The sequence below is a fragment of the Corythoichthys intestinalis genome, chromosome 3, assembly GCF_030265065.1.
Source record: "Corythoichthys intestinalis isolate RoL2023-P3 chromosome 3, ASM3026506v1, whole genome shotgun sequence".
Classification (NCBI taxonomy): domain Eukaryota; kingdom Metazoa; phylum Chordata; class Actinopteri; order Syngnathiformes; family Syngnathidae; genus Corythoichthys; species Corythoichthys intestinalis.
Window position 1 is genome coordinate 23,848,757 of NC_080397.1, and position 12,311 is coordinate 23,861,067.

The 12,311-nt window shown below is 39.6% G+C and overlaps 1 protein-coding gene across 2 annotated transcripts in view; it reads right to left on the reverse strand.

The window, feature by feature from the left end:
* Positions 1-686: 686 nt before the first annotated feature.
* The window catches only part of si:dkey-178e17.1 (tricarboxylate transport protein B, mitochondrial), a 53,189-nt gene continuing 41,564 nt past the window's right edge, over positions 687-12,311 (reverse strand). The window contains exons 1-7 of one of the 2 annotated variants that reach the window (XM_057831813.1): positions 10,129-10,164; positions 9,218-9,356; positions 7,677-7,761; positions 5,014-5,118; positions 4,770-4,885; positions 4,603-4,676; positions 687-1,541 (exon numbers count right to left, since the gene is read on the reverse strand). In XM_057831813.1, the coding sequence (XP_057687796.1) occupies positions 1,427-1,541; positions 4,603-4,676; positions 4,770-4,885; positions 5,014-5,118; positions 7,677-7,761; positions 9,218-9,356; positions 10,129-10,136 (642 nt within the window). In that variant the 5' untranslated portion in view covers positions 10,137-10,164 and the 3' untranslated portion in view covers positions 687-1,426. Of the gene's footprint in view, positions 1,542-4,602; positions 4,677-4,769; positions 4,886-5,013; positions 5,119-7,676; positions 7,762-9,217; positions 9,357-10,128; positions 10,165-12,311 lie in introns of those variants that run through there. The other variant, XM_057831812.1, reaches the window with a different exon arrangement.

Genomic DNA, 12,311 nt, shown 5'->3' on the forward strand with positions numbered 1-12,311 from the left:
TTCAATCCACAAAATATAATCACGTTTTCATGTAAAACATAAATTAATTGTTGGATTTTTGCATTTAGAATGAGTAAATCAAAAGAGCCCTGAAGTGTTTTCAGTGTAAAAACACACAAAAAAGGTATGCTGTCATTTTTCAGAATAGATGAAGTTTTTTAAAATAGACTGTTGACAGGAATGTAAAAGATATTATTCTAAGCATTAATAATTAAAAATAATAAAAATAATAATAATAATACAGTACATAAGAGTCAGTCTCAACATAAAGTGCCTTTAAGCTTTTCCCATGTGACTCAAAATGTTGAAATTTTCACTGAAGTTGACATTGTTCGAATTAGGTAGATGTTATACGGTTTGTATCACATATTGGCCAAGCTCCAACATTTTGATTCACACCAAAGGCACTGATACAGTATGACAATATTGACCCAAAAGGCACACGTGTGAACAGTTTTAAACAACCTCTCAATGAATCATGACACATGAAGAGCCGGTTTTTGGGTGAATTTCAGGGCATTTTGTACAAACAAAAGTAAACTAAAGAATTAATATGAATTCAATTTAAATCACCAATATATTTGCTTCAAATATACTGGACCGTGAAAATATTGTTAGGTCAATTCCCTAAGATTTTAAAAATAGATATTATATATATATATATATATATATATATATATTTTTTTTTTTTTTTTTTTTTTTTTTTTTAATGAAAATATGAAAAGCACTTGGAGGTCTTCATGATGGCTCTCACAGTTACATTTTAAATACAGCAATTGGATATATATGCATACATATATATACTAGATACATTTTAGACATCATAAAACACTTTTAAATCCATACTGGAACTTCAGGCAAAATACAATGACACAACAGCATTATTTTTTTCTTTGAATATACACATAACATTCAACTCTCAATAAATACCTCATAATATTCGAAATAGCGGGTACCATTGAAAATGACTCTTTTGTTGTTGTTGTTGTGGTTTGGCATCTGACACAGGGAAAAAATATCTATACTGTATTTTTGAATAAAACTATAATGGAAACATAAGGATAAATGTGTAAAAATAAACAGTGTATTCAAAAAGGTAAAAATCATTCTTTTAAAGGCTTTGTTTATGGATGCGACTGTAGTGGACTTTTTCTGAATGAATGTCTGATACAGGCTTTTGTCAAATGTCATCAACGTTAAAAGCCAAGTATAAACTATTAAACGTTTAACCATTTCAGTTCATGTTCTTATACTCACTCAACGTTTAGCTGCACATACCCAACAAATTGCTTTCTGTGTTCTAAGCGATCATGTAAACAAGCCTGAATCTCAGCACTTAGCTTTCTACTAAGACTAGACATCTACCAAAATTGGATGTGTGAGCGTAAAGCAGCAAGAAAAGCAGGGTAAGCAGCCGTCCCGCAGCTTACGCCGTCTTCCAAACTTTGTTCAGAACCTTGACCACTTCCTCGTAAATGATGAACACTATGGCCACATCCAGACATACACGACCCAGACGAGGAACGGTCCCCTTGTAGAAACTATTGATGGACACAAGAGGTATTCAATGAAAAATGCGTACAGTAGTCTATTATCAATATTTGAACGTGACCCCCAAAACTAGTCTCACATAGACGAATGATCTGCAACCCATACGTGGCTTTTTGAACTAGTGATGGGCGAAATGAAGTCTCGTGAACAAATGAGACAATTTCTTAAATTTAATATATTTTTCTTAAAGGTTCATTACTTGATGTTTCATTCATATTATCTCTTTCCTGACACATGCTGTACAGGTGAAAGAATAGCCGATGAAATCTTTAAATGATTTTAAGAAAGGCCCAAATCCCACAATTTACTCAACACACTGTACATATGTGTATACAGTGCTGGCCAAAAGTATTGGCACCCCTGGAATTCTGTCAGATAATGCTCGATTACTCCCAGAAAATGATTGCAATTACAAATGATTTGGTAGTAATAGCTTCATTTATTTTGCTTGCAATGAAAAAAAAAAAAAAAAAAGAGAATGAAAAAAAATTTTTTTTTTTTTAAATCATTATCATTTTACACAAAGCTCCAAAAATGGGGCGGACAAAAGTATTGGCACCCTCACTTGGTAGCACAACACTATGACAAAATAATTGCGAACAACCGCTTCCCGTATCCATCAATGATATTCTTACAATGCTCTGCTGGAATATTTGACCATTCTTCTTTGGCCAACTGCTCCAGGTCTCTGAGATTTGAAGTGTGCCTTCTTCAAACTGCCATTTTCAGATCTGTGGGGACCTTGTTCTTTTCTTTGAAGGCCTCGTTTTTTTCCTGTAAACTCTATGTCGATGCCTTTTCCTAAACAGCTCTACTTTTGTCTTATCTGACCAGAGGACATTGTTCCAAAACGTTTTTGGCTTTCTCAGGTAAGTTTTGGCAAACTCCCGCCTGGCTTTTTTATGACTCTGGGTCAGAAGTGGGGTCTTCCTGGATATCCTACCATAGAGTCCCTTTTCATTCAGATGGCAACGGATAGTATGGGTTGACACTGTTGTACCCTCGGACTGCAAGACAGCTTGAACTTGTTTGGATGTTAGTCGAGGTTCTTATCCACCAGCCGCACAATCTTTCGTTGAAATCTCTTGTCAATATTTCTTTTCCGTCCACATCTAGGGAGGTTAGCCATAGTGCCATGGACTTTACACTTATTGATGGCACTGCGCACGGTAGACACAGAAACATTCAGATCTTTGGAGATGGACTTGTTGCCTTAAGATTATCAATGCTTCCTCACAATTTTGCTTCTCAAGTCCTCAGACAGTTCTTTGATCTTCCTTTATTTCTCCATGCTCAGTGTGGTACACACAAGGACACAGAACAAAGGTTGAGTCGACATCAATCCATTTTAACTGGCTGCAAGTTAGATTTAGTAATTGCCGCCACCTAGTGGTGCACCTTGTGCCAGAGGTAAGTAACAGGTGCTGTTAATTACACAAATTACAGAAGCATCACATGATTTTTTTTAAAGGGGGCCAATACTTTTGTCCGGCCCATATTTTGAGTTTTGTGTAAAATGATAATGATTTAATTTTTTTTCCATTCTCTTTTGTGTTTTTTTGTGTCATGGATTTTTATTTACGAATACAAGAGACTTAGGGACTACAATCCTCATTCTTCTGAATCCTGAAAGGAAATATAAATTTAAATAAATATGATTGAGGGTGTGTCGTTGTTCTGTCTGGTCTCTTACAAATGAATGAACTATTTCTTCAGTCAAGTCTAAAAAAAAGCAAACAGGCATAACGTCATGCCTGAGTCGCACTGCGTATAAAGATCTGGCATGTAAAAAAAAAAAAAGTCTGGCATGTCAAAATTTTATTTTTGACGTGCTGCATAGTCTGACATGTGTTATGTTCTCCTATGATTTGTTGCTAATCATTGTCTTGCTCTCGCTCTTACTTACTGCGACAGTGATGTTGGCCGCCAGTGACACTATTATGTTGAACAAACTGACTGCCCTGACTGTCAAACTGAATTAATAGATAATAGATAATGAAAACTTGCAATACTTTTTAAAACACTTGCCAAACTCTCAAGTGACTCCTCGTGACCACAATAACTTCCAGGAATTTGCGTGCCAGATACATTCGAATCCTTTGTCCCTGACCCTCGTCCTTGCTTTGACACACACCGCCCAAAATGAAACTTCATTTGTCACTAGTTATGTGGTATCTTCCTCACCGACACACACCTTGACACAAACTTCCTTTTACACGCCCACTTTTGCTAGACACCATCTTTGAAGCACCATGTCATTTGGCACATCACTACATTGAACCCTCTGATGCGCCACAGTTGTATAATAATTATACTTGATTAAAATTTATTCTGGCACTTACGAGAATTTAAAAAAGAAGTTTAACTTCCCTTTAGTAAGCACATTAAATCTTTCTCATTGATTTGTATGTATGTTAATAGAACACTAGCCAGGTCATGAATTCACCAACTATGTAAAGTCATGGTTGCAACTTGGAAGCTTAGGGCAGGGGTTCCCAACCTATTCCACTAAGGCACACTGTGGGTGCAGGATTTCATTCTTACCAAACAAGATGACAACACTTTTTCCCCAATCTGGTGTTTTACAAGTGCAATCAGTTGATTGCAGTCAGGTGTGGCTTGTTTTAGCAGAAGCCTCATTGGTTCAACTGTCTCTGCTGGATCGGCTGGAACAAAAACCAGGACCCACAGTGTGCCTTGAGGACTGGGTTGAAAACCCCTGGCTTAGGGTACTTGTGGAACGTGAAACAGATATACAAGTGTGAAAACCTTATGATAGTTGGGTTTGTGTCTTTGTTCATAATGAAGCAATAACATAAACTCATCTTAATTGGAAATTAGCAAATGCTTCAGATCAACCTCAAATACTTTTCATCTGTTCAAGTCAGCTTTTCCAAACACTTTTTCTGTTTTTACTTTGAAGCAGAAACCAGAAATTATAGTGCTAACACTGACTTTTATCTGGAATGTTTCTCAATCCTTCCACCTCGACTAAAGCCAATTCATTCTACCACAGCTAACTAAAAAAAGTTAAAGCAAATGTCCACTCACGCTGCCAACCCCTCGTGTCGCAGGATCTTCACCGCACAGTCCAGAGTGCTCTTATACTTATGTGCTTCCAGGCCCTTCGGGAAAAAAAACATAAATCTGTAACATTTGATTCCTCTTCAACAAATTCAAACAAGATCCATTAAAATGGGGAATCAGCCGCTATCTACCTGCATTCTTGTCTTAATTACATCTAGGGGAGTGTTTCCAAACACGCTGGCAGCTCCGGCAATTGCTCCGAAAGCTCCAGTCACTACTGGATTGATAGATTTGTTGGCATCGTCACCTAGTGGAACAACAAACGGAACAATGAGCTCAACACATGCGGGGCAGTTAAATGTACTGAAAAGGAGTAAGCAATCAATCATAGTGTATATATAGAAAGAGAGAGACATTGTCACTAAATATTCAGACCTTTGTACCAGTTCTTGAGCGAGGTCATTACATAAAAGCGAATGGCCTGGTTGGAGCCTTGTTTGAGCACGGTGGCAGTGAGACCCTGGTAAGTCCCTCTCAAACCTGTTTAAGCACAAAATAGGAAGTTAATCATCATCATTATGGTTAGGCCTTAGCTGGCATGTGCAAAGTGGGGGCAGAGGGTGCTTGACCACTTGCCCCTTTATGCCCATAGTGCCCCTCTTGACTGGGCTTTTTTTTCCGGTGCGTATGTGTGTGCTGGCCGACTGCAAAGGCACCCTTCCGAGTATTTTACTTGAACAGCGAAAACACCTTAAAACAGTGCTTCTCAATTATTTTCTGTTACGCCCCCCCAAGGAAGACGTAAATGTTTCGCGCCCCCCCCAACTCTCTGCCGCCACTGTAAATAGTATCATTCGTCTATATTACTATTATAAGTACGCCTCAGCCTAACATTGTGTCCTTTTTTTTCTATTAAAGAAAAAAAGTAACATAGATCAACTTATAATAAAGTATAACTTTTTTAACATTGTGTTGCTTGTAACAGAAAAGACTTAATGCGCATCAATTTGCCTGAAGTTTAAAAAAAAAAAAAAAAAAAAAAAAAAAAGTCACATCCAAACTGTAAAAATACACTCAAGGTACATTTTTGACCATTTGATACTGAAAAATAAAATGTAATAAAATCAGTAAATAATAACAAATTCAAATTGATTAGAAACATTTACTCTTCAGGACAACATGCCAAAAAATTTGACCGAAAAAAAACAAAACTGAATAGAAGGGGGGAAAAAGGTCTCTGGACAGAAGGAAAGTTTTTATTTTCGCTGATTCACCACAGTGCTCACTGGTTTACTGATATAACACTGACAAAGCGGGACGATTGTGAAAATTGGCAATATTCGGCACATTTTCGCTGAAAAACAATCAAGCGGCTTGTCAATGAGATTGAGGTCTAATGTCTTTAAGTGGCGTCTTAACTGATTTGGCTTCTCCGCTATAATCATTTTTAGACTCAGTAAACAGTGGTCTTTCCTCATTTCCCACTATATTAAAAGTCAAAGGCAAACGGCCCGAAAAAAGCGCATTCTCGGCGGCCGAGGGAGAACCGTAGGTGAGGGCGGTGGTCGTGACGATCCCAAGCCGAAAACGGCACTTCTCGGCCTGACACGTGAGAAAGACAGTGGGTCGCTGCGTGAGTCCAGCTCTGCATGAGTCTCTTCCGTGTGCTCTTGCTTACTTCAAAAATACTGCACGCACTTTGAAAATGAGAGCGCCACTGCCACCCACGGAGTGGATGTGCAAGTACACTTTATTCTAGTACGGCAAAAAAAAAAAAAAAAAAAAAGCATGTTCCCCGAGGTCACTCGCGCCCCCCCTGGCATCGCTCTGCGCCCCCCTGGGGGGGCGCGCCCCACCATTTGAGAAGTACTGCCTTAAAAAAAATGTTTGTGTGCCGCTAAGCCGCCGCATAACCCCCCCCCCCCCCCCCCCCCCCCCCCGCAAGCGCCTCCTCTTTGACTTGGGTGTGTGTGGAGAGGAGTCCGAGGACATCTGGTGGTTGGAAACAAACGATCTTACACTTATAAACCGTGTTCGAGTCAATAGTGAAAATTTTTACACCGAGTTTATTGTGGGGATTTTTTTTAAAAATCATTAATAATACATAGTTTTCTCTTATATAGTTTTCTACTTTAATAACTGTAATTACCACCACTCCTCCATAACTATGGCAACCATATTTGTTTGTACTCTTCACAAAATTATTTAGAAAGATACAGTACACATCTTTATATTCTCGTTTTAATCTAAATTCAATATCTGTATGAGTCTTAATATGATAATTTGGTTATTAAATGTCTATTTATTTTGTGGTAAAATTTATATTTTTGTATTGTTCCCGCTAGCCACCCTTGTTAACTGTTCTGCCTTCTCTCTCTCTTCACAACGTAATTGAGAAAGAAACTAAGAAAGCTCTAAAAATAAAACCCACCCGGGAATCTGATTTTTTTTATTTTTATTTAAGGTTTATATGTCATTATGTAGACATGCCTCGTAAGTAAAGGAGGTTGAGGGATTTAAAAAAAAAAGCTGAATGAGGCTGCTAAAGGCAGTGTATCCCTCATCGGCTGGGTGAAGAGCACAATAGTTAAGAATAACACCGTTTGCAAGGATATTCAGCTATAAAATACAACAATTACAAACACAATTACAATATGGTTGTTCTATAACATTTTATTTCAATACTTTATTAATTATTAGGTGCTAGACTTGTCAAGTATGGATAATAATGAAATAATAGTTTTATAACTATAAGGTAAGATAATGCTACTATGCACTGTGTAGTAGGTCTCCCTCCCTCATTCCCTCACTCACACACATGGAGGTGCTATTGTCCATATATTTTTTCTATTCACCTTCCAATTAAGGTCTGTCAAACACACAGCCAACTATACTGTAAAGCTGGTTAAACTGTAAGTCATGTCGTTGTAAGGTGTGTTAAATTCTTGTTCATGTGCCTCTTTTGATCTATCAGCACCTGTCCCTCCATCGCTCTCCGCACGGCCCTGGGCCAAAACTTGACATTGCGTTTAGATGTACATTGAAATGTGACCAGTAGAGGACGACTTAAGAACGTTGATGGAAAAGGCGGTTTTTACCTTGAGCCCTTACAATCTCTCGGACTCCATGGTAGAACCCTCTGTATTTGGGTTTTGCTGAAGTCTGGTCGTGGATGAATTTAACCTTGATGGGATCAAAATAAACAAACTGTTCAAATGCATTTCCGTGTATTTATAGTGAATGCACTCACTGTTCAATTGGGTCAGTGTTGTTAATCTAACTTTTAAAAAGTAATTAATTACAGTTACAAATTACTTCTCCCAAAAAAGTAATTGCGTTAGTAACTCAGTTACCTGAATGTAAGAGTAATTAGTTACTTGGCAAAGTAACTGGTGATAATTTTCATTCATCCCCCCCCCCCCCCCCCCCCCAAAAAAAAAAATAAAAAATAAAACAGGTCACACAATGAGAGGTTTAAAGGGTTTTTGGGACAATTGGCCCTAGCCCAATTCTTTACCCTAAACTTAACTAGATACAGGAGTATTACTGCGGATATTGCGATAACTTGATAGTAACCTTTGCTATGTGTGGAAGTCATTTAATGTTGTGAATCAACCGTTAAAGTTGTTAAAATTGCTCCCGTTCTTGCATGAGTTCCCTTCTGTCTACCTTTGACATGTGTGAGTTTTAAAACTGTTTCATCGTTTAAATATAGATTTTAGTCAAGGGCGGCACGGTGGCTGAGTGGTTAGCACATCTGCCTCACAGTTCTGAGATCAAGGGTTCAATCCCGGGCTTCGGCCTTCCTGTGTGGAGTTTGCATGTTCTCCCCGTGCCTGCGTGGGTTTCCTCTGGGATCTCCGGTTTCCTCCCACATCCCAGAAACATGCATGGTAGGCTGACTGAACACTCTAAATTGTCCGTAGGTATGAGTATGAGTGTGTGCGTGTATGGTTGTATGTCTCCTTGTGCCCTGTGATTAGCTGGCAACCAGTTCAGGGTGTCCCCTGCCTACTGCCCGTAGTTAGCTGGGATAGGCTCCAGCACCTCCGCGACCCTCGTGAGGAAAAGCGGCATGGAAAATGGATGGATGGATGGATTTTAGTCAAGATTTTGCCGATTCAGGAGCATTTTAGATAAAAACACTTAGGTTCGCTTGGAAGTTTCTCTACAACAGAGCCTTTCTGAGAGGTCTCCTGCTGTAAGATGGTGGCTGTTTACAAACGCATCTAGTTCTTTATACATGTTGCTAATGCCGCCGTGTCTGTCATTTGTATCTAGTTCTATATTATGTGATATCTACCGTAGCATCATGTTTGTAGGCTATCGGCTACAGTCAGGTATTATTGGAGCCACCTAGCATCGTGTTTGCAATGCCGTCACAACTCCCTTGCCTCCTCCCCACTCCTGCTCTGCTCTCTCGTCACTGTGAGTCCGTCTCTCTCAGACTTTTCTCGCGTCATTCAACCAACATAGTAACGCATAGTAACGCACGCCTTTCCCACCTCAGTAAAGGTAACGGCGTTACCAAGATGAGAAAAGTAATTTATTAGATTACTCACTAATGAAAAAAATAACGCCGTTAGTAATGCCCTTATATTTTAACGCCGTTATTAACAACACTGAATTGGGTACACACCTTGATAGTTTCCATGGGACAAACAACTAACACGGCCTCCATTACACCCGCACCGAGACCGCACAGCAGACCTCGTGTGCTGTCCAATCGACCCGACTCGTCCTTTGCATGGTTACTGAGGAACTCAAACACTCCAAACCTAAACATCAACAAATAGAGGTCACAAATTATCCACATTTAAACATTTTATAACGTAGATAGCAAATACAAACATGCTCAAAGTGCAGAAAGCACTGAGCTCTGTTTATAGTCTAATGTGTTTCCAAAGACAAATGAAGCGTCAATCGACTGGTAAGGGATGAGAGGTGGTAGGCTTTACTGTATATAGAAATTCAATCAGACGTTGTGGTACTAGTGTGTCCTTTTACAAGAGGGTAATTTATTGACAGGATCAGCAGGAGGCTGCCCTATCAAAAAATGGCTGAGAGAAGACAGATGGATGTTATTTTCTTGTTTGGCTTCCCAAGTCTTCTTGTTTACTTGCCAGTTGGCATCTTAATAAGTCTCAGAAAATCCACCATGCATACCTTTTCTCTTTAACTCCATCTGCCTGTTAATTGTGGGATTTTCATCTCCTCATTAACTCTGCACATCTGCTCTTCTGTCACACATTACTTGCTAGAAGGTGGCATGGCACAACTTTCATACATCTTTCCCACAGCTGGCTGGAATTGAAAATGGCAATGCATTTCTCTAGTAAGCCTGTGACACTACACTCTTAATTAAATTGGCTCGCCGAGTTGTTCTCTGGCTGCCAATTTGCCCTCCAAACGTCCAGTCATCGCCAATGCAAGTGGTCTTGACTTCGTACTGGCTGACAGTTCAAGATGAGTCAGAGCTCTGAACAATCTTCATTAGAGGATATTTGTACAAGGTCAGCATCAGAGAAGGGGTGAAGGTAAAGAACACACCTGCACATCTTGTGAAATCCAAATAAAAGCAGCTTTCTGAAAAGGAATATATGTAATGTATTATTATACAGTGGGGCAAATAAGTATTTAGTCAACCACTAATTGTGCAAGTTCTCCCACTTGAAAATATTAGAGAGGCCGGTAATTGTCAACATGGGTAAACCTCAACCATGAGGGACAGAATGTGGGGAAAAAAAAATATATATATATATATAATTGTTGGATTTTTAAAGAATTTATTTGCAAATCATGGTGGAAAATAAGTATTTGGTCAATACCAAAAGTTAATCTCAATACTTTGTTATGTACCCTTTGTTGCCAATAAAGGTGGCCAAACGTTTTCTGTAACTCTTCACAAGCTTTTCACACACTGTTGCTGGTATTTTGGCCTATTCCTCCATGCAGATCTCCTCTAGAGCAGTGATGTTTTGGGGCTGTCGTTGGGCAACACGGACTTTCAACTCCCTCCACAGATTTTCTATGGGGTTGAGATCTGGAGACTGGCTGGGCCACTCCAGGACCTTGAAATGCTTCTTACGAAGCCACTCCTTTGTTGCCCTGGCTGTGTGTTTGGGATCATTGTCATGCTGAAAGACCCAGCCACGTCTCATCTTCAATGCCCTTGCTGATGGAAGGAGATTTTCACTCAAAATCTCTCGATACAAGACCCCATTCATTCTTTCCTATACACAGATCAGTCGTCCTGGTCACTTTGCAGAAAAACAGCCCCAAAGCATGATGTTTCCACCCACCTGCTTCACAGCGGGTATGGTGTTCTTCGGATGCAATTGCAGATGCAGTATTCTTTCTCCTCCAAACACGAGAACCTGCGTTTCTACAAAAAAGTTCTATTTTGGTTTCATCTGACCATAATACATTCTCCCAGTCCTGGATCATCCAAATGCTCTCTAGCGAACCGCAGGCAGGCCTGGACGTGTACTTTCTTCAGCAGGGTACACATCTGGCAGTGCAGGCGGCGCATTGTGGTACTGATAGTAGTTTTTGTTACTGTGGTCCCAGACACCCAGCTCTCTGTAGGTCATTCACTAGGTCCCCCTGTGTGGTTCTGGGATTGTTGCTCACCGTTCTTGTTATCATTTTGACACCACGGGGTGAGATCTTGCATGGAACCCCAGATCGAGGGAGATTATCAGTGGTCTTGTATGTCTTCCATTTTCTAATAATTGCTCCCATGGTTGATTTCTTTACACCAAGCGTTTTACCTATTGCAGATTCAGTCTTCCCAGCCTGGTGCAGGTCTACAATTTTGTCTCTGGTGTCCTTCGACAGCTCTTTGGTCTTGGCCATAGTGGAGTTTGGAGTGTGACTGACTGAGCTTGTGGACAGGTGTCTTTTATACCGATAATGAGTTTAAAAAGGTGCCATTAATACAGGTAACGAGTGGAGCCTCATTAGACCTCGTTAGAAGAAGTTAGACCTCTTTGACAGCCAGAAATCTTGCTTGTTTGTAGGTGACCAAATACTTATTTTCCACTCTAATTTTGAAATAAATTCTTTAAAAATCAAACAGTTTGATTTTCTGTTTCCCCCCCACACACATTCTGTCTCTCATGGTTGAGGTTTACCCATGTTGACAATTACAGGCCTCTCTAAACTTTCATGTAGGAGAACTTGCACAATTGGTGGTTGACTAAATACTTATTTGCCCCACTGTACGTATTCATTCATTGCTGTTCTGTTACTACAACTACTTCAGGGTTGTTCACAAAGTGCCTGTTCTCCTTTCTGTAAACATTTTGATTATCCTCTTTAAAGACATAATAAGGGGGACATAGGAATGTATTGTTTACTAGGCCTGCACAATATATTGTTTGAACATCGCCATCGCAATGTGCGCATACGCAATAGTCACATTGCTGTAGCTTTGATCTGGCCTGAGAATCCTAGGTAGCTCTATGATCAAAGGCACAATTTTTTTCTTAATCATCGATAAACTTGCAGTTCAGTCAGATGTGTACTGTGCCAACTCATTCATTGTGTAAGTGAGAGGCTGTTCTCAGCAGCGTAAGCGTTAAAGTTAAAAATAAGTGTGGAACCTTGGCAATATACAGTATATCGCAATGACAATGTTTTCTAATATCGTTCAGGCCCAGGGGTCGCGTTAACCGGAAATTTTCCGTCGTTGACCGGTTTTTTAAAACGGTGACGGAAAAAACTGAAGT